The 27,986-nt window shown below is 43.7% G+C and overlaps 1 protein-coding gene across 5 annotated transcripts in view; it reads right to left on the bottom strand.

Annotated features, from left to right (window-relative positions):
• Positions 1 to 1,563: 1,563 nt before the first annotated feature.
• LOC106601175 (RNA binding protein fox-1 homolog 2) overlaps positions 1,564 to 27,986 on the bottom strand; it is a 45,981-nt gene continuing 19,558 nt past the window's right edge. Inside the window, exons 3-14 of one of the 5 annotated variants that reach the window (XR_006769209.1) lie at positions 23,021 to 23,230; positions 22,726 to 22,899; positions 22,258 to 22,311; positions 21,625 to 21,717; positions 8,559 to 8,646; positions 8,372 to 8,428; positions 8,095 to 8,239; positions 6,983 to 7,028; positions 6,434 to 6,476; positions 5,232 to 5,323; positions 4,866 to 4,941; positions 1,564 to 4,691 (exon numbers count right to left, since the gene is read on the bottom strand). Coding sequence is in view for 4 of the 5 variants with exons in the window: in XM_045715163.1 (XP_045571119.1) it covers positions 4,647 to 4,691; positions 4,803 to 4,941; positions 5,232 to 5,323; positions 6,983 to 7,028; positions 8,095 to 8,239; positions 8,372 to 8,428; positions 8,559 to 8,646; positions 21,625 to 21,717; positions 22,258 to 22,311; positions 22,726 to 22,899; positions 23,021 to 23,230 (1,143 nt within the window). In the remaining variant the exon portion in view is untranslated. Of the gene's footprint in view, positions 4,692 to 4,802; positions 4,942 to 5,231; positions 5,324 to 6,433; positions 6,477 to 6,982; positions 7,029 to 8,094; positions 8,240 to 8,371; positions 8,429 to 8,558; positions 8,647 to 21,624; positions 21,718 to 22,257; positions 22,312 to 22,725; positions 22,900 to 23,020; positions 23,231 to 27,986 lie in introns of all 5 variants that reach the window. The other 4 variants (XM_045715165.1, XM_045715166.1, XM_045715164.1 and 1 more) reach the window with 4 other exon arrangements.

Here is a 27,986-nt window from a genome sequence, read left to right as displayed (position 1 = left end):
AGAAAAACACGTCAAAAATGTTATAAATTCATTTGCATTTTAATGAGGGAAATAAGTATTTGACCCCCTCTCAATCAGAAAGATTTCTGGCTCCCAGGTGTCTTTTATACAGGTAACGAGCTGAGATTACGAGCACACTCTTAAAGGGAGTGCTCCTAATCTCAGTTTGTTACCTGTATAAAAGACACCTGTCCATAGAAGCAAACAATCAATCAGATTCCAAACTCTCCACCATGGCCAAGACCAAAGAGCTCTCCAAGGATGTCAGGGACAAGATTGTAGACCTACACAAGGCTGGAATGGGCTACAAGACCATTGCCAAGCAGCTTGGTGAGGTGACAACAGTTGGTGCGATTATTCGCAAATGGAAGAAACACAAAAGGACTGTCAATCTCCCTCGGCCTGGGGCTCCATGCAAGATCTCACCTTGTGGAGTTGCAATGATCATGAGAACGGTGAGGAATCAGCCCAGAACTACACGGGAGGATCTTGTCAATGATCTCAAGGCAGCTGGGACCATAGTCACCAAGAAAACAATTGGTAACACACTACGCCGTGAAGGACTGAAATCCTGCAGCGCCCGCAAGGTCCCCTTGCTCAAGAAAGCACATATACATGCCCGTCTGAAGTTTGCCAATGAACATCTGAATGATTCAGAGGACAACTGGGTGAAAGTGTTGTGGTCAGATGAGACCAAAATTGAGCTCCTTGGCATCAACTCAACTCGCCGTGTTTGGAGGAGGAATGCTGCCTATGACCCCAAGAATACCATCCCCACTGTCAAACATGGAGGTGGAAACATTATGCGTTGGGGGTGTTTTTCTGCTAAGGGGACAGGACAACTTCACCGCATCAAAGGGACGATGGACGGGGCCATGTACCGTCAAATCTTGGGTGAGAACCTCCTTCCCTCAGCCAGGGCATTGAAAATGGGTCGTGGATGGGTATTCCAGCATGACAATGACCCATAACACACGGCCAAGGCAACAAAGGAGTGGCTCAAGAAGAAGCACATTAAGGTCCTGGAGTGGCCTAGCCAGTCTCCAGACCTTAATCCCATAGAAAATGGGTGGAGGGAGCTGAAGGTTCGAGTTGCCAAACGTCAGCCTCGAAACCTTAATGACTTGGAGAAGCTCTGCAAAGAGGAGTGGGACAAAATCCCTCCTGAGATGTGTGCAAACCTGGTGGCCAACTACAAGAAACGTCTGACCTCTGATTGCCAACAAGGGTTTTGTCACCAAGTACTAAGTCATGTTTTGCAGAGGGGTCAAATACTTATTTCCCTCATTAAATTGCAAATCAATTTATAACATTTTTGACATGCGTTTTTCTGGATTGTTTTGTTGTTATCCTGTCTCTCACTGTTCAAATAAACCTACCATTAAAATTATAGACTGATCATTTCTTTGTCAGTGGGCAAACGTACAAAATCAGCAGGGGATCAAATACTTTTTCCCCCTCACTGTATGGCCATGCCATACCCTATGATTACATAACAATAATCAATGGCAACAAAATCTACCAAGCATTTTACCCAAATAAGGAGTTGAGAAAAGAAGAGTATAAAAACCAAACCGTTTATTATGTACATTCAATAACAATGACATGAAATAGAAGGAAAACATGAAGATGGCAAAAATGAAGAGAAATACAAGTCACTTGAAGAAAATAAAAAATATCTTGGATCAATGAGCTTAGCAATGCACATGAGAAAACAAAAAAGTCACATGCAATTCCAACTCATATGAAATCTCTGTCCAACAACTCCCACTAGGTTGACTTCAGCACAGTGCAGGGAGGGGTAAGTCAGACACACAGCTGGGTCTAAGGTGATCTCAGCAGCCGTGAGAGGGCACATGTGAGTCTCCACTGCTGGATAACAAGTGGAAACCTATGGAGGGATGGTCAGTTGCTGTGCCATAGAGCGGTCTTGTGCTACAATGCAAGGCATTGGAAACATTAGTTCAGTCTGTGCTGAACTGCTGTGTGCATGGTGGGGCAACATCATTGGTTACTTAACATACTTCAAAAGAAAAACTGCAGGGGTTCAACATTCCAAATTAAAATTTAATTAAGAGATATAACTGGTAATTCAAATGATACCATGACCACAGAAGAACATAAGATAACCCAGGCATAAACTTAACAAAACAAGCAGTATTTTACATATCATTATTCCCCACAACTAGAAACAATCTCAAGTGGACTACGTTGAAACCCCTCTCAATCCAGCCTTCATATTTCACATAACCTCCTTTCCATAGAAATTGTTTTGATTCATGCAACAAATGAAATGACTTTTGACCCTGTCCTTCTCACAGAAACATGCATACTGATACTTTTAATACTTAAGAGAAGTTCAAAATTCTTATTGTCATGATATCATGGCATAAATACTCAACAGAATAACTAATGCAGCTGTATGCATCCTTCCGGCCCTGATAAAACAGCTAGTAACATGGTAATCGTCATGTCAAAAGGTGGTTAATGGCTCAACTCTCTACCTGGGTCCTCCACCCGACAGCTGTCCCTGAACTACACACTCACGCCCAACTAGAAAAAGGAGGCATGTGGGGGCTCTTTAAAATGGTGTGTAATGGAACGCTTTGTTTCACCACCACACTCACTCTAGTCTGACATCTATTATGGATCAAAATGCCAAATTCCCCTCGCAAGTCTACTGTGGACTCCTAAATGTTATATTGAAGGCAGTGTAAAATGTTGGGTTATCATCTGCCTGGGACCACTTCATCAAAACCCCTCGGCACATTCAGCAGCCCTGTTTTAAAAGACCAACTTTGCCAGTTCCCAAATGTATTTTGGGGATTTTAAGTTTATTCATCTGTTGCTATAAAATTATGTAAATAAATTCATGTTTGCCCCCATCTTCTCTCTCCACTTCTCAGATGACATTTTCCAGGACATGGTGCTTTTAAAACACCACCATCAGCAAACTGAAAGGGAGCACTTTGAACCCACCATAAAATAGAAAAAGAGCTAAAATAACAGCAAGAACAATCAGAAAAAGTATAATAAATGTGCACACTTGACCAACAAATGTGCTTTTAGAGAATCTTTGGAACCAAAAGACAAACAATAGCAATAACATATTCAGAGTATATGGAGATACATAATAGGTCAAAGACTATTTCTATATTTTTGTTGGTCACTTCCTGTACCTTAAAGTAGCATTGAGGCAGTGACTTTAATACATACTGGACTAGAACATTCCCAAAGACTTAGGAGGGAGGAAGATTGCATTAGGTGAACATTACGGTGTTTCACTTCTCACGTGTCTATATGTGTCAATTTGACAAAAATATATATTATTAATGGTGAAACCAAAAGTAACATCAACTTGTAGTGTTTGTAACTCTCATATGTTTCCTACCATCTGGTTTGTTCCCTCAAACCCCTAAGAATTCCATTCTTATCTGTAAATAGCTGGGTCCAGCTTGCATGACTGGTTTCTACAGCATGTTAGCTATGCCCAGACACTTTCAATGTTTTTACCCCTTTCTGTCACAATGTTGATGCTACACCTGGAATGTCATATAGTCTAGTAAAGAGAACATGTATAAGGAGTTGTGTTGAGCAGGAATGAGTTGTACAATATTCTCAAAAGGAAAAATGAAGACAATGTAGGTATATAATAGTAAGGATACATGATACAGATCAAAAGACTTGTGTCATTATAGTTTCAACTACAGTAAGAATCATAATACTTATAGACCAGCAATAACAGCATTAATCAACTGGAAAATGATGATGATAGTGGATGTAATTTCATTGCATCCACATTATATAACAATAATCATTTTAAGCAACGCTGTTTCATAGACAATTAAAGAAAAGAAAAACTGAGGTAATGCAGAACAAAAACAAGTCATTTTGTTTCTTTTCCTTGTCATTTTCACACCGTTTATCTTTTTTTGTCTTTTACAGTTGGGTTGGTGGTGTAATGGTAGACTGTTTGGATTTCTCTAATCATTTTCAAAGCAACAGCTGTTACCTAGATTTAACTGCGTCGTCGCTCAGCTTTTGTAGTTCAGATTGACTTTTTGCGTTTCTTCGTGCCATTCACCTTTTTGTTGAACAGGTTCTTTTAAAAAACAACTTGGATGTGTTCATTGTTTAACTGATGGGATTCCTCCACTGGGCAAGTTTTTGTCAATGTAGTGTTTCATATAAAGGACCTAAGATTTCAGGCTAGTGATGGCCTACTTTTAGGTCGTACTAACACATTGAGCTGTGTACATATGTGTGCATTTTACATTTGAGTATTATTACCACAGACTATTAGGAGAAAAGGTTTGTAGTGATGTAGTGTAAAAAGTTACTGGTGGGCAGCAATTTCTCCATCCATGTCCAATAGTGTTTTTTTTTTATGTAACCATTCTTGTTCTTCCCACAGTTGTCTTCAATTATTGTTGCCAGTCTTGAAATTCACAGGCAGTTTTCATTCGTCCATTACTATGCCACTGAGTGTGACAGTTGAAGCAAGCCGAGTTACAGTTGAGTTTATCTTGAGTGGATGACCTTTTTCCAAAACACATGGGTTAATACTACCACCCGTAGAAAATGGAGGGGAGCTCTTTCCAAATGAAGAGGTTCAGAAATGTGGAATTCCATGGTGCGAGTGCTGTTTAGTACGGAGCAAACCTACTGTATCCAGCCCGATATAAACTAGCCTGGAGGAGAGAGATAAAGAGAAATTAGAAATAAGGAAAGGAGGATGCAGCTGTTTTTAAACAACAGACAGCAGTGAAAAAGACGTGCGAGAAGTAAATAACTACATTTACATAAAGTGAAGATAACTCAGTTTCCAGCCTGTTGTTGTAGTGTTGCGGCTGGGGGGCTCTTACCATGGCACCGACTCCATAGGCAGCTGCAGCAGGACCTAGAGCGTGGTAGGGATCTGTAGTGTACACTCGCCCATAACTGTCCCAGAGGAATACCAACACATATGGATTTCAGCTGCACATAGTTACAGTGAGAATATAACACACACCTTGCACTGACTCATAAATAGGCTGAGATATTACAAATCACATAACAAAAGATTTGTAAGATCAAGTGTATCATAAATACCCACCAAAAAAACACAACTAAATCATTTATTCTGTGACTCATAGTCTAGCATGTTATTGTGTTAAAGTCTGGCCACATTATTGCATTTCGAGGATGCTGCTTTTGGATGCGAGTCCTCAGACGATCCTCCTTATTCTTACCTGTCACTGTAAGCAGCAGCTGCGGCGGCAGCAGTTGCCCCGGTTACAGCAGTAGGCTGAGCAAAGCGATAGGCAGCGGCAGGATAGCCTCCCTGGGAGACAGAGGGACAAATGGAGGTTGTCACCATGGTACAGCTGAGGTAGACAGGATCATTACTGAGGCAGAGTTGTGTAAGTGCAGAGTGAGTTAAAGAATCACACAGTACAACAACCAAGTTTAGAACATTTATGGTTAAAGATTGAAGTATTAACAAATGTAAAAAAAATCATAATAATTACACTGGAGGTTGTTGACAATCGTCAATAATGCAGCATATCAAAGATTCAGAATTATAGAGAAAGATAAGTAACATTTACACGAACCATCCATATTATCGTTGTGATCTCTCATATGCATATCAGACAAAGAAAGAGGGGGAAATAGAGATGCCACACTCAAACACACTCAGTGTCACCTCCTGGCATTGAGACTGCATGCATGCCTCAATTCAATGCAAATCAATTTGAACACACCACTGCATTTGGACCTAATCATACAGAACACAACCCACAGCATTCCCCTGGAAACCTGCAGTACGACTAGTGACAGGCCAGAGGGAGGGGGGCTGTGAGAGGAGGTAAGGGGAGAGAGAAAGGGTAGGCCTATATCTGTAGTGCATGCAGACGTGAATCAGCATGCTTCAGTAATTGTAGCTCCAGACAGAGTCGAGACCGGGAAGGGGTTGGGGACAGGCTTTAGTAATAAGAAACCGTGTTCTCCTCATCTTAATTTCAGCCCCACAGGGCACTGCTGCTACACAGATAGAATATCTTCCAGCTCATCTCTGTACCAACTATGGATGTTACTCAGCATAATGGATGTGGTAACTTCCAATCATAAGAAATGGTGCTGGGAACATTGGTGTTTGTATGAAATAAGAGGCTCTCTGCCAGTGACTTAAAGACAAATACAACTGCCTCCTTTCATGTTATCACTGCCAGCAGTCTACCTTTCAGAGACCAGGTTCTCTTTGAACAAACTGGCAAAACACACACGCTGTTTAGTAGCTTAGTAACAAACCCCTTCCCCACAATCCACCTGTGCAGATGTCAGTGAGTTAGTAGGAAAATGAAAAGCAAGTTACCGTTTCAAAACAAAACAACATCAAAAGATCCTAATCACCAGAGGGATAATAAAACAGTGTGTGAGGTAATGACCCTACCTGAGACAATCTGCTACTAATGACAGAGTCCTGAAACACTATTCTATAGAGAGAACAGAAACAGCCATTGTCAACCTGGACACACGCGCCCACACTGACAGACACGCGCCCACACTGACAGACACGCGCCCACACTGACAGACACGCGCCCACACTGACAGACACGCGCCCACACTGACAGACACGCGCCCACACTGACAGACACGCGCCCACACTGACAGACACGCGCCCTGACACAAGCGCACACAGAGCGGCCCGGCTACCCATGTTGGAACCCCGTGTTACAACGCCAGACTACAACACCCTCTGTTACAGTCTGTCTTCTGGGAAAACTCAGACCCACAGGTGTGATCCCAGGCAGCGGTGGAATGGTAAAGTACAGAGCGTAACCCTTAGCATAATTCAACATAGGAGCTGTGTGCACGAAACAGTCGCTTTTTTCAGTCACATTTGGGCAGCTCTGTGCAGCGCATTTAATTATGCACATGCAGAAACGCACAGAGAGAAAGGAGAGTCGTGAGGGAGTGTGAGGACTGGGAATCTACTTACGTATAAGTCTGCAGCTCCATAAAACCCACCATCCTGATACACCACGCTAAGACAGACAGGCAAACAGAGGAGATGGCAGACAGAGGAGATGGCAGACAGAGGAGATGGCAGACAGAGGAGATGGCAGACAGAGGAGATGGCAGACAGAGGAGATGGCAGACAGAGGAGATGACAGACAGAGGAGAAGCAGACAGAGGAGAAGGCAGACAGAGGAGAAGGCAGACAGAGGAGAAGGCAGACAGAGGAGATGGCAGGTGAAGAGAGGGGTGGAGGGAGGGTGAAGAGAGGAGATTGGGAGGGACAAAGGAGGGAGGAACAGGAGCAGTGGAGATGGAAGGGTAGGTGTGTACAGTGAGATGGGAGGAACAGGAGCAGTGGAGATGGAAGGGTAGGTGTGTACAGTGAGATGGTCCAAGACCAGAGTGGCAGGAATGAAAGCCAGTGTGGAGGAAAGTAAACAGGGAGATGATTGAGGGGAAACGTGAACGCACAAGGAGAGAGATAGAACAGTTATTTCACACACATGCAGCATGCAGAGGAAATAGACTACCATTGATTTGTTCCATTACTGCTGAACCAAGTGGTATTATAAACATGACTGTATTATAGGGTACCATCCTCTATCAGCATCCCCCAGGGAGAGGGAATGGAGGCCATTTACATTGAAGAGGATAAGGTCCTGGACAGACTGAGGACAAGTCAGCCAGTTGTTTGTTTGAAGTCAGGCAGTAGTGGATTAAATATGGAAGAGGCATTTCCTGCAGCACTAGTTTCAAATATAATCCAGAATATCACAGCAGTTGCATCCCCATTAACCAATTGGCACAGCCCAGCAACATGCAACACAGTACAGTTTCTCTGTGAGTCAATCTAGTGGAATTACTGGAACATAGAAAAATAGAAAGAAAATGTGTCTGGTCTTTGTGTGCAGTGTGACGCAGAGGATCAAATTATTGTTCTGCTCAGAGGGAGTTTGTGTCTATACTACCAAACTAATGACATTACATGTATTGGTATTTATAGTAAACTACTGAATTTACTGAAGGAACGTATATAAATGTCATGTTAAGTGTGTCCGTTCAGAGGATGGATTCTGTAGTTGAATCCCTTACCCAGGGTAGGCAGGGAGGGCAGGCTGCGGCACCGCCGCACGCACCGCGCTGTACACTGGCCTTCCCCGGCCCCTAAGGTGGGCACCACGGAACGCAGCTGCCGTGGAGGCTGCCGCTGCCGCAGACGGGTAGGGGAACCCTGGAACTGAGGGAGAGGGAAGGAGAGAGAGGGTATGAACGTCCAATGCCTGGGGGCACTATGAATTAGGGATGCTTAAATGAAGACAGATTTGGGTGAAATGAAGGGCATGCAATCTAAGAGGAAGACGAGGTTTACCTGCATAGAGCTCTGGTCCGTACATGGCCTGCACCATTGGGCTTAGCTTCCATCCTGCTGAGAAGCAGAGAGGAGGCAGAAACAGGAGGGTTTCATATAGATAGGGGTTCCACAGGGAGATGGGCAGCTGACTAACAGTTAGTTAGGGATCATAATGAGGCTAATGGAGTGGTTTGCATCTGGTTACCATATGGCAGGGTGCTAAGGGCCTCTCCGTTGGGGTAGGGGCTGACCATCTTCTTATTGGTCATCACCCTGGCCGTGGCATTGTTAACCTGGGGAGTGGGAGGAGGGACAGTGAGCACAACGTTTGGCCCGTTCTATTCAATTGAGGAAACACACAAGTGGACCAATATTAGACATTTACACGTGATAGATATTCATAAAACAAACCATATCTAACTATGAATGTGTGAATAATACAATGGTAATAACACTCCTGCTGTCTAAGACCATCAGATCATTTGCCAAGAAAATGGTGATTGTGTGTACACATACAGGGAGGCCACAGTTACAGTCTGCTCCCATTCACCATCGCTGGATCATTCACATCAATATGGTGGTGGGTTTGATGCATCACATCGTTACCTCCTCCCTAGCCAGTTATACGACAGCTGACAACATCGGTTATGATGAAGTAGTCTCTGCTCTCCCTTACGGTGTTTGTGTGCGCGTGTGTACATGAGTGGGTGGAGGATTATTAGGGGGAATCTTAGTCATGCAATTAAAGTGTTCTGCCCAAGAGGAGTGTAATCGATGATTCCTTGTGGAGACAACTAGCTACACGGAGGGCCAGTGGTTGAGCCCAGCGGTGAGAGGAAGAGAGAGATTTATAGGTAAGAGAAGAAAAGAAGAGAGATAAGATAAGGAGAAGAGCTGGGAGAAGATAGGAGAATAATAATGTGTTTGCAGTATGCAGGTGTGTGAACAAAGACGGGTATTTCTGTCTAGTGCTGCGCCCGGCTGTTGAATCAAGATGGCTGCTAGTTAGGCTAATCCCCTCACTGAACTTCAAAGAGCCATACTAGGCTCCCTTAATCTTTTTCCATCTCCTTTGATGGGGTTTATGAGAATGACTGTTGTCGTGCAATTTCACAGTTTGAGTGTGCCGTCGCGCCATGTCAAACTTTGTTGTGAGCTACTAATGACCTATTGGCCAATTGGAGAGCTTTGAGAGTTCTATGTGACGAAGTTCCACTTAGAAAGCCATTATGGATTCAGCCACCTTCAACACCCCACTAGTCATACTCTATCACTGCAGCCCTCATTCAAATGGAAATGAGAATTACCTCATTTTCCTTCATTGCAAATGAGATGGTCAGCCTTGAGTGATTCAATTAGCTGACATAATTGTCCCTGTGAGTGAAGACACTAAAATAAAACGAATAAAATCAGCCTAATGAATCAGATTAATGCTGATAATCTTTTTATATCACAGCATTCATATCTGGGTCATTTATAAACCTCTATTTTGGGTGTGATAACTGGGCAATGATCCATTTCCTTATGTATAGTTAGTGGTGTGTCAATGCCAGGGGAGGTAATGCAATTTGATCAATCTCACAGAGAGGTAGACATGCAAATCAAACAGAGACCAGTGAGAAACACATCTGCATGGGTTTATAATAAACATTCAACCCCATCCATCCCACCCCACCCCTCAACTTAGGACATAAGCCCACAGCAGTACCAATAGAACTGGGCCAAAATAACCCAAACCACCCCCAAATTAAACCAAACTTGTTGGGGTTAACCTAAAAAGAAATCAACATCAATACATAAAAAAAAGGGGGGGGAGAAAGAGGGGTGCAAAAAACATTTGTTGGACAAAATTAATAATTTTATAAAGACAGAAATTATACGCAGCCAAATATGGGTGCATCACATGACCAAGAGTGAGAATAAAGAACCAAAAAAATATAATTCAGCCAAATCAGCAAGCGTCGGATGCAGCATAGAGACCAATCAAAACAATCGCAGCACTCCCATATCAAACACATTCAGAGACAGATGGGACAGGTAAGGAGTTCAGGAGAGGGATGCAGGTGAAAGAGAGAGAGATAGATAGATAGATACAGAGCCAGTCCACATACAGAAACAGGGAAACACAAAGATGGTGTAAGGGAGAGAGACATCGTCTAGATAAGCAACAACAAAAATCAACAATTATTTTCTCAAAAACAAAAATAACAAATACCAAGGTGCGTCATTCAAAAAAAGCAATTAGATTCTGTGACCATTCTCCCAAAAATCTCACTAAGTTATATGTGGAGGGATAGAGAGACAGAGCACCAAAGGATGGAGGGAAGAGAGAGGAGAAGAGCAATCCTCATACCCCAAAAAAAGAGAGAAATCAAATAATACATGAGACACTGCCAGGCATTATTACTGTGTGTCACAAACTAAGACCAGTACACAAACTAATACACACACCATTCAATAAAGGAAAACCAAACCAAAGAGAAGTTAAAAGGACAGCAAAAGACAGACCAAAGGATCACCCAGTTAAACCCAATGTGTTTATATACAGTTGCTTAAACCCCTTATCTTTTCAGGCTACTCCACAAAGGAATTCACAGAACAGAATGAATCTCTGTGTGCTTTTAACTCCTGGTTGTTAATCCCATTACTACACTCACTGCAGAGGTGAGTTATTGCTGTTATAAACTTTATTGAGGGGAACGTGAGGGGAACGGTGAGGGGGAACGGCACCTCCGTACCTTCAGGCTCTGATCAGGCCCTACACCCAAACAAGGGCACTCCGTTCATCCACCTCTGGCCTGCTCACCTCCCTACCTCTGAGGAAGCACAGTTCCCGCTCAGCCCAGTCAAAACTGTTCGCTGCTCTGGCACCCCAATGGTGGAACAAGCTCCCTCACGACGCCAGGACAGCGGAGTCAATCACCACCTTCCGGAGACACCTGAAACCCCACCTCTTCAAGGAATATCTGGGATAGGATAAAGTAATCCTTCTAACCCCCCCCTTAAAAGATTTAGATGCACTATTGTAAAGTGGTTGTTCCACTGGATATTATAAGGTGAATGCACCAATTTGTAAGTCGCTCTGGATAAGAGCGTCTGCTAAATGACTTAAATGTAAATGTAAATGTAAGTGCATTCAATAAGATTCCCTGCTGCTGCTCGCAATTTGAACTTCAAAAATCCTCAAACTTTAAGAGCAACACTATTAACGCTGCTTATCATTGTGAAGAGAAAATATGGACAGATGGATGAGATATCTTTTCTAAACAATTACAATTTCACCTACTCCTGTAACAGATATACTTATGATGACTGCTGAATGGACATAAATCTTGTACCTTTTGTTAATGCAGGGGCGTAGACAGAAATTGGTGGGTGGGCCTGCAGAAATTTGGTTTGGCCAACAGGACCAATCCAATCTGATTGGGTGGGTCTGGCAGGGCCTGGCTCCCCAGTGGGTGGGCCTGTGTCCACCCCACAAATGCTTATGCCCCTGTGTTAATCTATCGGCTTCCATGAGTGATTCTCCCTGAAGTTTCAAAATGTGAAATACATAAGCATATACACTTTAGTGCAGTACACTTTCACATTTAGAACACAGAAAAACACATAGAATTAGGAATTAGAATACTAGAATTGACATTAATATTTTTATGATTGGATAAAGGTCAGCCATTTTGGTCAGGGAGTTGGTCAACTATGGTTTGCCAGTGCTGTGATAAGATAATGTAAAACAGGGCTGGGAAACTGGTGGCTTTTTTGGGCTGGGAAACAGCCCCCTTTTTTGAAGCCCCTCGGATATTTTTTTTTGGGGGGGCGAACTTACTATTGCGAAGCAGAATACACAAGGTGCAATTTCAAAATGTTGTCAACTGTTTTCATCTTATGTCAGTCAAATTAGCCCATGTCAGCTAACATTTTTTTAGATTGGAAAGTTAGTCTAGCAGCCAGTTATCCAAACTTCTAGTAATCAAGGTCGAATTAGAGCCCGGGGGCCCCCATTAATTTTGTTAGTTAGTCTCACAGATATTATATTAAAAACTGGAAACATCGCTCTCCACCTTATGGAAAAATTTGTAGAATTGCATGTAATTAACTCTAAAACAAACAAAAAAATTGCATGAAATTAGTTCTAAAATTGGAAAAATCTTCTCTCCACCCCACGGCACATTTTTTGGAATTGCAGTAAACTAGCTTTAAAACAGCAACATTTTATCTACACCCCATGGTGCCCATCCCTGATATAAAGTAATGAATTTGAAGAATGTATCTGCCATGTATGTTTGTTAGCTAGCAAGCCAGCCAGTTTTAGAGGAATGATTTTATTTTAAAAAACTTTTTTTTTTTTATTAACTGCCAATATGCCAACATTCCATTCGAACAATGCAGTCAATCCACAGCCATACATTGGCTGAAATCAGTTGATGATAGGACTTAGACAAGTTGGAAATACAACAAGTACTGCTATTATATCATATAATGGCACTCAACTTACATACATATATTTTAGAGGCTATTTATACGGAAAATTAGTATAAACCTTTAAACTGTATTTATAATTATATCACAATATTTGAGGTTGACAATAATTCGATTACACAATTTGTGATATATCACATGCATTACTTTAATTTTCCTGCATAAGTAAAATCTGGATTATGCCTTAGCCATTCATTCCAATTAGCCTGGTTTGGATTTCTCCCTGACCAATATGGGTGCCATTTTAACCCCATTCTGGAACTTTGAGGGCTTATGAAATAGCCCCTCTAGTAATTGAATAGGATATCTATGGAAAAACACACCATGTTGTAGGATCAATGCTGTGTTCTAAGCATGTCCAACTGCAATATGTAACTTTGTGGGCGACCCGGCCAAATTCACATAGAAATGTGAGTTATGGATCTGTCATTCTCAATGAAAGCAGGTCTAAGAAACGGTAGATCTGTTCCATGTGCATCATTTCTATGCTTCCCGTTCTTAAGCTTAGTTTGAGTCTTTACTTTAATTTTTCTACACCAGCTTCAAATTAGAGGTCGACCGATTAAATCGGCCATGCCGATTAATTAGGGACGACTTCAAGTTTTCATAACAATCGGTAATCGGCCTTTTTGGATGCCGATTATGGCCGATTACATTGCAATCCATGAGGAAACTGCGTGGCAGGCTGACCACCTGTCAAAAGGACCTTGTGGCTGCAAGGAGCCAAGGTAAGTTGCTAACCAGCATTAAACTTTCTTATAAAAAACAATCAAGCTTCACATAATCACTAGTTAACTACACATGGTTGATGATATTACTAGGTTAACTAGCTTGTCCTGTGTTGCATGTAATGAATGTGGTGCCTGTTAATTTATCATCGAATCACAGCCTACTTCAACTTCGCCAAACGGGTGATGATTTAACAAAAGCATATTCGCGAAAAAAGCACAATCGTTTGACAAATGTACCTAACCATAAACATCAATGCCTTTCTTAAAATCAATACACAGAAGTATATTTAGTTAAAATAAATTCATGTTAGCAGGCAATATTAACTAGGGAAATTGTGTTACTTCTCTTGCATTCAGTGCAAGCAGAGTCAGGGTATATGCAACAGTTTGGGCCGCCTGGCTCGTTACGAACTGTGTGAAGACCGTAATTAATTTGCCAGTATTTTACATAATTATGACATAACATTGAAGGTTGTGCAATGTAACAGCAATATTTAGACTTAGGGTTGCCACCCGTTCGATAAAATACGCAACGATTCCGTATTTCACTGAAAGAATAAACATTTTGTTTTCGAAATTATAGTTTCCGGATTGGAGTTAAAATAAAAAAGTGTTCATTCAGTATTGTTGTAATTGTCATTATTACAAATATATATACATAAAAATCGGCCGATTAATCGGTATCGTCTCTTTTTTGGGGCCACCAATAATCGGTATCGGCGGTGAAAAATCATAATCGGTCGACCTCTACTTCAAACAGCTGAAAATACAATATTTTTCCGTTATTGAAAATATATTACACAGCGGTTTAAATGGTACAATGACTCTCTACACTATAGGTCACTTGTTTGTAACATAAACAGAAATTAGGCTAACTATTAGAATTTCAGCAACCAGGAAATGGCAAAGCGATTTCTGCATATTGCACCTTTACACAGGCCCTCCCATGAATCTGAAACCCATCCAATACCGGAGACAAACAAAAGTTATCCTCAAAAGAATAATGACAGATTTATTTTCCCCTTAACTAACATTGACTGAAGCAGCTGAAGGAATGATAACACAATTGAACAGGAGCCTCCCAGAGAGCCATGGGTTATTGTCATTACTGGGGATAACAATTAATTAGGAAAAATATACATACAATGAAGTATTAATCAAATGGGTTCTGGTAAGCCATGTCATTGCAAAGAGGAGGATGATTAAACTTGGACATTCCGGGGAGGTGTTAATGAGAGGAGGGGAGGGGGGGTGGATCCATTATTATTACTAGTTGGACCAGGCTGTCAATGGGCTGTGTGTCTGTCTGTCTATGTGTGTGTGTGTGTGTGTGTGTGTGTGTGTGTGTGCCTCGTCACTGCTACCTTCCCTATCAATACAGGCCCCATCATAAAAGGGACTTATACTCTGGATAGCTGGGAGATCAGAACAATGCTAGGCTACCATACTTCAAATTGATTTGTAATATACAATACAAATATGCTGTGGACATAACTAAAGCATGCAACTACTGTACATCTTGCTCCCAGCATCTACTGCCACTAAGCTAATTAACAGATTGGAACTACCAAATCAACGGTTCCTTTAGGAATATTCAAAACAATGTGTGATTTCGCATCTACTGCCTTTTTCAAGGGAGGGGTGGGGGTCAGATCAGCGATTATGTCATTTATACACAACTTACCGTTGCCGAAGAAACAGCGTGAGGACACGCGAGTGGTTACCGTGGAGACTGACAACACACAGAAGTCATCAGGGAAACAGAAAAAATATAATAACAAATAAATAAACCAACAAACAACCCAATAAATTAAAATTAAAATCCCCCCAATGTGAAATAAAATGGGGATAATAGTTGAAAGCAGTGATACAGTTTTTGAGAGAGAGAAAAATCAACCAAAATGACTTTCTGCTCAATGCATGAAGGTCTTTCAATTTCTAGAGAGACAGACGGACTGGAGGGGTGCTTCTTTCAATGTATGCAAATTAAAGTGGTCATAAGAGAGGAGTAAGGGACACAAAAACCAGGTCGACCACTTTTGTATTAAGAGATTGGCTTAATGCCGTCTGAACATAGGTCTCCCACAGTCAAGAGTGGCAGTTAAAATACTTAAGTGAATTGTAGCGTAAAATGATTCTTAGTAAAAGCGACGTTGGCAGGATTCATATTTTGATCTGTAGAGGGGGGTAATTATATAAAGAAATGACTTTGGAACATTTAGTTCCGCCATGAATCACAACAAAATAACTTTCGAAAAAAAAAGAGAGATAAAAAGAGAGAAGGATGGGGTAAGGGACTAAAGATGAAAATATAACATGTGAAAGGAAATACAATGAGAGATATTACACACACAGGTGCACATATACAAGACAAGAGGGTGAGGACTGGGGAGTGTCACACAGGGACAGACATAACAGTGGAGAAACAAAGGAAGACAAACTTGACTGGCTTGGAGAGAATGGGAGAGTGAAGGAGAGAGAGAGAGAGAGAGAGTGAAGGAGAGAGAGAGAGTGAAGGAGAGAGAGAGAGTGAAGGAGAGAGAGAGAGATGGAGCAGCCTGTGGTCTGGGAGAAAGAGAGAGGAGTGGAAAGGGAACAGTTCATACTCCTTGTTTGCCCTCCTCTCACATAAACACACACAACCACACCAATCCATTCACAAGTTCACCTCTTTCTCTCTGTCAATCATGCAAAGTATCTGAAACAAGCAACAACCATGACTAAATCCAAAGCTAAGCCCAGTTTATCACAAACAGCCCATTTAGAGCAGTAATACAGTTCTGGGGAGCAGAGTGATCACAGTCTTCTTTTGATTTGAGCCAATTCAAATCTAAAGCTCAAGTAAAAGAGCTCGTGTTGAAAAGGATTAAAATCAATGCCTTTTCAATTAGGTCGACACCGAGGTGGAATGTCAGGATTAAACAGCAAGTCTGATTGGTTTTCTTGAAGAACATGGCCCTTTTCTTTAAAAGACTCATAGAACTGTTTCAAATGGAGGCTGTGAGCAGTTTGCCACCTGCAGTAGTGTAGCGTACATCTATCACTGAATGAGAACGGATCAGCCATGCAGGATCAGATGAACAGTCCCAGTAAGGTAGTCCTTATCACACCCAGCTCTCTCTTTAGTCAGAGACTCAGGCTCATGCAGTGGTGACATGGTTGCTCTCTGAGTGAGGAGCTCTCCTCTCTGCGACCCTGTGTCTGATGAGATGCATGCAGACTCAAGAGCACCAGGAGACGAGACGTCGCTCGTTCTCATTACCACCACTACTGGGGTGATAGACTGCACCTTCCTATTCTACTGCATCTAATGTCTGTCTAAAACTCTGCGCCACGGAGCAATCCCTTCCCATCACACCAACACATCAACAAGAGCGGCATGCTTCACGGTGAGAGAGACACACCTACATGTTCAATACGCTGTTACAACTACAGTAGTTCAGGGTGGGAAATGTGGTGTGACAGCACGGTGACAAGACTTAAAGGGCTTTATCCGTCAAATGTTGGGGTATCCCACAGTCAAATGTCTTAAATGTCACTTTCAAAACATCAGTGTGATGAGTTGCTTGATGGCATATAATTGTCACTGCCAGGAAATTGATTAAGCGTCTATGGGAGGGCTCTCCAACCCTGTTCCTGGAGAACTACCGTCCTGTAGGTTTTCACTCCAACCCTGTTCCTGGAGAACTACCGTCCTGTAGGTTTTCACTCCAACCCTGTTCCTGGAGAACTACCGTCCTGTAGGTTTTCACTCCAACCCTGTTCCTGGAGAACTACCGTCCTGTAGGTTATCACTCCAACCCTGTTCCTGGAGAACTACCGTCCTGTAGGTTATCACTCCAACCCTGTTCCTGGAGAACTACCGTCCTGTAGGTTTTCACTCCAACCCTGTTCCTGGAGAACTACCGTCCTGTAGGTTATCACTCCAACCCTGTTCCTGGAGAACTACCGTCCTGTAGGTTATCACTCCAACCCTGTTCCTGGAGAACTACCGTCCTGTAGGTTATCACTCCAACCCTGTTCCTGGAGAACTACCGTCCTGTAGGTTATCACTCCAACCCTGTTCCTGGAGAACTACCGTCCTGTAGGTTTTCACTCCAACCCTGTTCCTGGAGAACTACCGTCCTGTAGGTTTTCACTCCAACCCTGTTCCTGGAGAGCTACCCTCCTGTAGGTTTTCACTCCAACCCTGTTCCTGGAGAACTACCGTCCTGTAGGTTTTCACTCCAACCCTGTTCCTGGAGAACTACCGTCCTGTAGGTTTTCACTCCAACCCTGTTCCTGGAGAACTACCGTCCTGTAGGTTTTCACTCCAACCCTGTTCCTGGAGAACTACCGTCCTGTAGGTTATCACTCCAACCCTGTTCCTGGAGAACTACCGTCCTGTAGGTTATCACTCCAACCCTGTTCCTGGAGAACTACCGTCCTGTAGGTTTTCACTCCAACCCTGTTCCTGGAGAACTACCGTCCTGTAGGTTATCACTCCAACCCTGTTCCTGGAGAACTACCGTCCTGTAGGTTATCACTCCAACCCTGTTCCTGGAGAACTACCGTCCTGTAGGTTTTCACTCCAACCCTGTTCCTGGAGAACTACCGTCCTGTAGGTTATCACTCCAACCCTGTTCCTGGAGAACTACCGTCCTGTAGGTTATCACTCCAACCCTGTTCCTGGAGAACTACCGTCCTGTAGGTTATCACTCCAACCCTGTTCCTGGAGAACTACCGTCCTGTAGGTTATCACTCCAACCCTGTTCCTGGAGAACTACCGTCCTGTAGGTTATCACTCCAACCCTGTTCCTGGAGAACTACCGTCCTGTAGGTTATCACTCCAACCCTGTTCCTGGAGAACTACCGTCCTGTAGGTTATCACTCCAACCCTGTTCCTGGAGAACTACCGTCCTGTAGGTTATCACTCCAACCCAGTTCCTGGAGAACTACCGTCCTGTAGGTTATCACTCCAACCCAGTTCCTGGAGAACTACCGTCCTGTAGGTTATCACTCCAACCCAGTTCCTGGAGAACTACCGTCCTGTAGGTTATCACTCCAACCCTGTTCCTGGAGAACTACCGTCCTGTAGGTTATCACTCCAACCCTGTTCCTGGAGAACTACCGTCCTGTAGGTTATCACTCCAACCCTGTTCCTGGAGAACTACCGTCCTGTAGGTTATCACTCCAACCCTGTTCCTGGAGAACTACCGTCCTGTAGGTTATCACTCCAACCCTGTTCCTGGAGAACTACCGTCCTGTAGGTTATCACTCCAACCCTGTTCCTGGAGAACTACCGTCCTGTAGGTTATCACTCCAACCCTGTTCCTGGAGAACTACCGTCCTGTAGGTTATCACTCCAACCCTGTTCCTGGAGAACTACCGTCCTGTAGGTTTTCACTCCAACCCTGTTCCTGGAGAACTACCGTCCTGTAGGTTATCACTCCAACCCTGTTCCTGGAGAACTACCGTCCTGTAGGTTATCTAGCACGCTCGATTCTAATAATTAGCTGGTTGAAAAGCTGAATCAGGTACGTCGCAACTGGGGTTGGAGTGAAAACCTACAGGAGGGTAGCTCTCCAGGAACAGGGTTGGAGTGAAAACCTACAGGAGGGTAGCTCTCCAGGAACAGGGTTGGAGTGAAAACCTACAGGAGGGTAGCTCTCCAGGAACAGGGTTGGAGTGAAAACCTACAGGAGGGTAGCTCTCCAGGAACAGGGTTGGAGAGCCCTGGTCTATGGGTGGTGATGTCAATGTCTTTAGTTAGAGTGCTTTTTGTGGAATACCCTTCGATATGAGGAGGACACAGAGAGACTGATGGAGGAGATGCATGGTGTGTGTGCAGACAGACACACACAGTAGTGCGGAGTGGAGACACAAACAGCAGGAAGACAAGTGAATTGGACCACTTACATGGGTACATTGGACGCGCACGGGAAACTGACTTCTTCAAAGCGCAGAGTTTTATTCCAGACAAAAAGAAGTACACTTCGATGTAATAGAATAAGCCTGTGCAGAGATCAATACTACACTCTGTGTAGAACCAACAGCCATGCACACTTAGGATTCCAAACTGACTAGCTAGGAGAACAATCGCTACAGATTCCCATGCACGGACAGACTTTAGTCAACAACATGAAATAAATGATTGAATCCAATCAACAACTATTGCCTTTTCTCGTTTTATGGATAAACAGACCTTCATAAAAGTAGTAAGGCATTTTCAACTTTGAGAAGATGTCATGCTAAACAACCAAAAGTCCACATCACTATCACCAACATCATCTAGTCTAAACAAAATAGCTGATATAAAAGACATGCAAGAAATCCCAGACTCTCCGCACTAGTGCTGCAGTGACAGCCATGTTACAACACCATAGTATTATCATGCACACATACTTCCAATAAATCCCATGCAAAAGGATAGCAAACAGAATATTCACACTCGTGATTTCAAAAACAATCTGGTAAAATACTACCATGGTATATCTTTCAGAGTTTCCTAAGCAAAACAATGTGTTAGGAAACTGAATGACATACCATGATAGTATTTTAAGCAAAACAATGTGTAATCTAAGCCTAGCCTAGTACGGGGCCATTAAAACATCTAAACATTCCCCATGTCTGAACATTGCCTCTAAGCTTAGCCAGTTTTTAATTAGCATCTTCACATTTGTTAGAATAACGGCCAGTAAAAAAAAAAAAAATATGAAATTATATGACCAATGACTAAACTAGGGTTGCAAACAACTTCTAGGAGAAAGAAGAATCGTCACATAGCATTGCCTCAAAGGAATGCTGGGCTTTTCCTTCGGTGTTGAATGAGCGTATAAACACAGAACAACCTTTATTTGCCCTTAGTCTGTACGGCTGTTCTATCCCATGCACTAGTCAAACACAGACAAACCTGATGACAGATACTCCTGTTGACCCCATGCAGATTACAAAGGACTGGCCACAGCTTCAGAGAATACAACTACTGTCACACATGCAGCAATGATAAAAGGCGAAGAGAGAGAGAGAAACTTCCTTACAATTAAAGTGATAACGATCATGCATGAAACAAGAAGATACTCCAAAGACTACAGAGACAGAGGTTACAGAACCACCAGGGCCAAACAAATAGGTTGTTGATTTATAGAGGTTTAACTGATGTGGGTTTTCATTGGGCTCCATCAGTATCCATTCAACTTGCTGATTGACTGAAGGTGAAATTTAGGGCCTACAGACCATTGGATGCAGGTGTCATTCAGAACCAGACGTTAGAGAGCTGACAGATGAAACCCAAGCAGGTCCAGCCATCACCATCATGCAGGACACAACTACCACAGTTAACCACAGCAAGGAGGCAGGAGCCCATGCAGAATCATGATTGGCTAAGAACCTGGCTTAAAATAGATCTGCTTCAGAGATGGGTAGGATATCACTGGCACGCAAACGGACAATATTTTAAAGAAAAACATGCATCTTCTCAGATTCTCCCCAACCCTGAAACAGTCACATACAAGCCAAAGCTTCATTTAAAGAAATGATAGTGAAAGGAGGGAGCTTAATGTCAAGTATATGGTGTAGTTATTTTACAGATGGAGAGGAGAGCATGCACTGTGCTGCATGCTGGAGGCCAGGAGACATAAGCTTGTCACTACCACTTTGCAGCACGGGGGGGAAGGAACATTCTAGACTAGGAACTAAGATATGATCAACCTGGCTACAATCGGCCATGCATCATCGTCTCATCACGTTCTCCTAATGTCCTGCGGTTCCAGCAACAGAGAAAGATGATTGTATTTTGAAATCAAAGCAGTGGAAGCTATAATAAGAAATGGTGCAAGACAGAACCGAGACCTAAACGATCTAGAGAGCGAAAACTTCCCAGCATGCCTTGAGGTTTCAACTCTCCCCCCGCCCCAAATGAACCAGGAAACAAGACAAACACCCCGAAAAAAGGCAGCAACCCATCTGGGGGGGTACCCGCAGAGACCACATCAGAGCATGTCAGTGGAAAAGGATGGCAGCTAGCGGAATCAGTGTACAGGCAGAGGAACGATGGGAGGAGGAGGAGATGGGTTAAATTACCTCTATCTTGCGACCTTCCACTAGCGTGCCGTGAAGCCTTTCCCGGGCTTTCTCCGCGTCGGCGCTGGTCTCAAACGTGACAAAGCCAAAGCCCTGGGGTAGACAGACAGAGGGGAAAGAGGAGCACCACAAAGACAGCGTAAGGAGAGGGGTGGAAGAAACACACCAGTTGTTCTATAGAAAATCAAAACCCTTTGATTTAGCTAGTTTTACTCATTTCATTACACATTTACTGAACAGGTACACAGTTGTAATCACTGGTTTGTACTGTTTGTTCTAGAACTGATACGGTGGTTACTGATTAGGGAAGGGTTGGGCAAACGGAATGTCGAAATTCAACAGAGGGCCGCACAGATTTTCATGGGACCGATTTGCTTTTCAAAATCTATTTGCAGTTAATAGAAAATATATAGGTCCATTATAATTTTGACTTACTTTCAATCTAGTTTCAGACGTTCAATAGTGAGTGGCCTGGAGTTTTTTTTTTACCATAATACTACCCTGTTGTTTATACTATCAGTGCAGGTCAGTAGGACACAGTGTGTGTGAAACATGTATCATTGAGACACAGTGAACACTTCATCATAACGTCCACAGCGGTGGGACTGAGGACATGTTTACCATCTCACTCACCTTTGAGCCCCTCTCATTGAAAATGATCTCAACATCAATAATCTTCCCAAATTGCTGAAAATAAACAAAACACAAGAAATTAGGATACAAACAAAAACTCAACTTGCATTATGTACTCTGTGTAATTAATTGACAATCAGGGGTGAACTACACCTGCAGCACACTAGGAGGCAGTATTGTACCAAAATAAATTCAATCAAATTGCAACTACCTTCTGTTGTCTATTTTTCTATCCCTTTGTTACTACATGCCTTCCTTTCCTCACTCGTTCACTAACTACCGACTACCTCTCTGTGGCTCTCATGATAGAGCAAATCAAAGGACATGAGTGTTCCTTCCTTTGTGACTGTCTGGCCCTTTGTTCTTCTCAACACCCACTCTGACACCAACCATCAATTAAACAACAGGAGGGTTAAAGTGATTTACTCCTCATCTCAAAGTGCAGCAAGGAAGTTCCCAGATTCTTACCCCAAACATCTGCCTGAGGTCAGGGTCTCGGAAGCGGAAGGGGATGTTGGAGACGTGAAGTCGTTTTGGGGTTCCTTTGGCCTCTGCGGAGTCAGCCCCGGATAGTCCTCCTGCTAATTCTACTGCCACACACTGCCCCACTCCATCTACCTGACCTGGGGACACTTCTGTCTGCTGGGGGAGAGAGAGAGTGGAGGGAGAGAGAGGGAAAGGGAGAGGCTGATAAATGGAATGAACCGAGTAATCTTGAACATTGTCGGGACAAATGCAGAGTGAACCTAACAACAAAACCAACCATAACACTGACCGGGGTGGGTAAGATGTTGGAAGTGGTGGCTGAGCCATTTGTTCCAGCCCCTGAATCCGAAGGCCCCTGCCCACCAGCACCAAACAAAGCACCGACAAACTCTGTCCCCAGGCCGTTCTGCGGAGGGGGTGGTGGAGGGAACGCTGAGAAGGGCGGGGGCACCAGCCCCTCCTGGCCCCCCGTTGAATCTTGAGAACCCTGACAGAGAGGAGAAGACAGGGTTAATACTGGTAGGCATTACTGTACTGTACCGTGCAGATGGGGGGCAGGGAGAGAGACTAGAACGAGGGTTAAAAACACAGCTTCAATTTCACCCTCCCTCCTACTCGGTCTCTCGCTCCATATCTCTGACAGCAGAGCGTTTCAGTCAGCCTACCATGAAATATTCACTGCAACCACATCTATTATTGACAAATCACTAAATCTGATACACACACACACACATTGCTACACAAGCCTGCTCACTATTCATGTACATGCATATCCAGAGAATATTTACAACAATCAGTACCTGTTATACCCTGTGAACAGATACGGTTATCCTATTTAGGTACACTTGATATGAATTCATATAACCAGTTGAGTTGGGAGACGGCTCCAGGCCATTGCCACAGCACTGTTACTATGCTGTCTTCATGATAAGCATGGTAATGGATTGTAGCGCCGGCCGGTCACCATTTTAAAAAAGGTGTCAGTTATGTGTTGTGGTATGGTGACACTGTGATATAGCACTCTGCAGTCACACACTCAAGGACATCCTGTAATAACTTCGAAAACACCCCAACTGTGCTCAGAAAGAGCAAAGCCTGTAGGGGGAGGGAGGAATGGGGGGGCGCCATTTTGTTTCGGGCCATGAAACTGCTTCGTGGCCTTCCAGGCGTGATGACAGCATCCAATACCATTAAAACGGGCCAGTCAGTCAGCCGGCCAGCCAGCCAGGCCTCGGCGAGGCGACACCCAGGCTCCAGACAGCCTTTTTAATTACCAGGGAAACTAAGTTGCGGGGCAGTAAAGCAAATGAGGATTCACTAATCCCAGAGACTGCAGACTTCTCATCTTGAAACGACAGTGGAAAGAACCGTCCCGGCTACTGTTAAATCCCCTCTACTTGATAAGGAGGACTGAGCTCTCGGTTCTGTGCCTCCAAGATAACGAGTGCAACAAAAGTAGGTTTAATTTAGAACAGGATGGAAAAACTGTTCTACTGCTATATTCCGCCAGCCTCTCCTTACGTATTCTGGTCCATATGAATCGCTTATGAGGCTGACTGCATACTGCATTCATTGCAATGTCATTAACTTAATAATAACAATAGCACATAAATCCGGGGAGGATGATTAAAGGAGGATGATTAAATGAAGGAGGATTCCAAATAGGTTAAATGTAGGCAATCAAAGACGCCTTCCTCCTGTAAAGACATGTCATCCATAAACATGTAGAAGTCTGGAACCAGGAAGTAAAGGGTGCTTCCCATCATCTGAGTCACAGTGACCAAATCCAAATCTGTGTTGGAGGCTCAGAGGATGGGGGAGGGGTGGAAGTGTAGTAGGTGTTTCTAACAGTACAGTATCTCGATCATGTGAGTAGTGGAATGGATATTTAGGCTAGTCACCGGTATCCACTGATGGATGGACAAAGCTAAATAGTAGAGAGAAGGTACTGGCTGAGGGCTGGTAGCACTCAACCCATTGGTCAACGGGACATTCCTGCCACACTCACTGAGAGGTAACAGTAACACTGCCCTAAATGGCAGTATTTCACACACAGAGCAGAGAGCGAGAGAGAGCGAGAGAAGAGATAGAGAAGAGAGAGAGGGAGAGAAGAGAGAGAGAGAAAAGAGAGAGGCTATTATAAAAAGGGAGTAATTCTGTGTTGAAAAAAGCAAAGAATGAAATCAAGTGGAAAAACATGTTTTAAAAACGGAAACTGAATGATCAAATTGTTTACAAATTTCAAGAGACAGAGGGGGTTGTACAGTCAAATTGTATAATATTTCACATGTATATTTGTATACAATATCATATATATCATAACTCACTAGTAAGCCACTAGGCGATGTTCAAAGGCAATGCAGGAATGAATATAAAATAGTCTAAGCATAACAAATCTCATTTGACCACATGATACCCTTTCAAAATAACTTCAGATTTACTGCTCTGCATGAACGTATAACACAATATGAAATGCACCATCTGAATTACGATAGGCTAAACTCTGCATCCCTCTTTCTCTACACACTGGACAGCGGTAGTACAGAAGTGTTACCTGAGAGACCATAGGTTTTTCCATACACCAAGAGGACCGGGGGGAGAGAGAGGGCTTGCAATGTGGGTCAAAATATTCAGCGAACGTTGCGAGAGCGCATGTGTTAAAATGTGTGCAGTGACTGCAGCGTAATGAAATAATTTGAATTCAATTGCAAGGTACAGTAGACAGTCAGTGAAGAGTGTTAGTAGACTACAGTAATCTCTTTAACCAGCTAGTTACTCTAATCCCAATCCGTGTATCATGAATGAATAACTGAATGACCACTATTAATCTAATCTACAGCCTACTGTGACGCATTGCTTTGCATTAAATATGCCGCCTCTTCCCCCTCTCTCTCCAATGCAGTAGTACGCTCCTCTTCCTTTTTCTGCAGCTGGAGAAATAGATATGCTTTTCCTCTCCTTCTTTCTCCCTCCTCGCTTGATGAAATCCAGACGAGGGTTTCTACCTCCGCCCCGCCTCCCCCAAGTCAGTCAAAGCCACCGCCGCTATGAAACGTGACCCACGGATCCCAAGAGCCAGTCAAGCATAGCGCTGTAGCCGCCTCCCATCTCCATGTAAGGGCGCCTATGTACTGAAACCCTGTCACTCCTTCAGGGTTGTCAACCAATGAAAATCACGACACATAATATACAGCCTATCCCTCCGCGGTACATTAACAGCTAATTGGCTTAAACCCTACAGGCACCACAAGCAAAATAGCACATGGCAATTCATTTAAGGCTAACAGAGGACTCTTAACAAAAAAGTTAGTGAGTTTCTAAAGGTCTGGTTGGTAGTACAGGATACTGTATTCACTGACTCAGTCAATATTACATAAACACATCAGAGATCAGAGGATGTGGAAGGAAGGGACCATGCAAGGCCAGTTGGATGTTCAGCCGTACCACACTGATTCTGAAAGCCTGGCTGGTCCCGTCTCACAGGACACCTTTAAAAAGACTTCCCTCAGCAGCCTCCCCATTAAATACACCTACAGACGGCCCAACGTGAGCCACGTCTACTAGGGCACCAACACCACGGTGGCCATACACGGTCCCAAAACTCTGAAAGATGTCTGGTATGGTGGAGGAGCTAACCTCCTCCCTGACGCTTAGCCTTTTCCCTCCTAATCCTTCAGTCTCTCTATGAAACGCTGCTCTATGCAGCTAATTGCAGAGGGAAACAACCCAGCACCCTAAGACCTGCTGTAGGGGTACGAATCAGTGTATTTGGGAGGATTAACATCCATGCCCAATCGCTGTTAAAGTTGCCCCACAATATTTGATTGAGTCAGCCACCAACAGTAGTGAGGATTTCTTCTCTTTCAGCCCACAGAAGAAGACAAGAGAATAAACGTTGCTGCGCCATGTGTCCATTGAACTGAACCAGCTTCGTCAGCCGATAGTGGGGGAAGGGGCTTAAGGAGCCTCTGAGACTCAACACTGCACTGCAGCAGAACTGGCCATTGTTTCTGTCAGTCACAATAGTGCATGTGTGCAAATTAACATACTTGCTGTGCTGTCTATTCAAAGCTCAATGCTTTTCTGCACGTCCCTTGAGCCAGCTGGATTGTCAGTACTGCAGGTTTAGATGGGCAGTGAGGAGCAGCAGTAAGCCTGTAGTGGAGACAGATGTCTCAGAGTGCATTAGTGCTGTAATACTGTCTGTCAGTTCTGCAGCAGTTTGGTTGGTGCAAATGTGAAGCAGCAGGTAAGTCTCTTACCCCTGGGGGCGAACACTTGGGTGGGGCTCCGCAAAATACTTTCAATCCTTGCCTTCCCTCTCTAAACCAAGCAGGGTGGCTGCAGTAATGGAGGAGAGGCAGCAAAATACACCACCATCACGCCATTTCTCAGAACCTGGCATTAATATGGTTGGTTGCTGTGTTTGCACTTTGCTTGGTTGCTTAATAGCAAAGCTGTAAGTTAAATTGATGGGGTAGCAAACAGCATTTATAACCCTAACGCACTCACACTTTAAATCTGCCAACTAAAAGAAGGCATTTTCTTAACCTCACTTCTCTCTGATCGCATGGGACAGTGGATGATTGGTGACACCTTTAAAATCCATTCACACTTGAACCCCCCCCATCCCCCATTTGGCTGCCCGTGCCCTTTGAGGAGAAAAACATGTTTAGGTAACAGCTGCTGATGCCTGAGGGAAGAGAAACAGCAGAGAAATGGGAGAGAGGGGAGGGTCGAGCTCCAAGTCACACAGCCCTAGAAATGCATGTGCTGGAGTTAAAAGCACTTGGGGAGATTCCTGCTGCTAACTGTCCAATCAGCACCCAGAGCACAGAACCTCACAGCACCCCATCCAGTATTGTGGCGGGAGGAAAGGGGAGGCTGGGTCGTACCAACAGAGAAGGGTTGAGGGGGAAGAGTCACAACTGTTTCGCTTTCACTCAGAAAGGGGTGGGTTAACAGCAAAGACAGCTGGGAAGACAACAAAGAATTGCTGTAGCACCCCCTTCTCATTCCAACAGCCCCCCACCGCACCCCCTGGACTATCATGATGTCCTGTACAGTCAGCAAGGCCGCAACGTGCGACATACACACAGCTCAACACTGCTAATTTACAGAGACATTTGCAGAAGCCTGGACCTCCTTGAGGGCCCTGAAGCACAGACAGGACCACAGAACATGTTGGGGCAGCAGGCTCATTAGAACATGTACACAGTTAACCCCTCTGCCTGCCAGTAACA

The sequence above is a fragment of the Salmo salar genome, chromosome ssa03 (genome assembly GCF_905237065.1).
Source record: "Salmo salar chromosome ssa03, Ssal_v3.1, whole genome shotgun sequence".
Classification (NCBI taxonomy): domain Eukaryota; kingdom Metazoa; phylum Chordata; class Actinopteri; order Salmoniformes; family Salmonidae; genus Salmo; species Salmo salar.
Note: the sequence above shows the minus strand (reverse complement) of the source record. Positions and strands in the feature narration are given on the sequence as shown.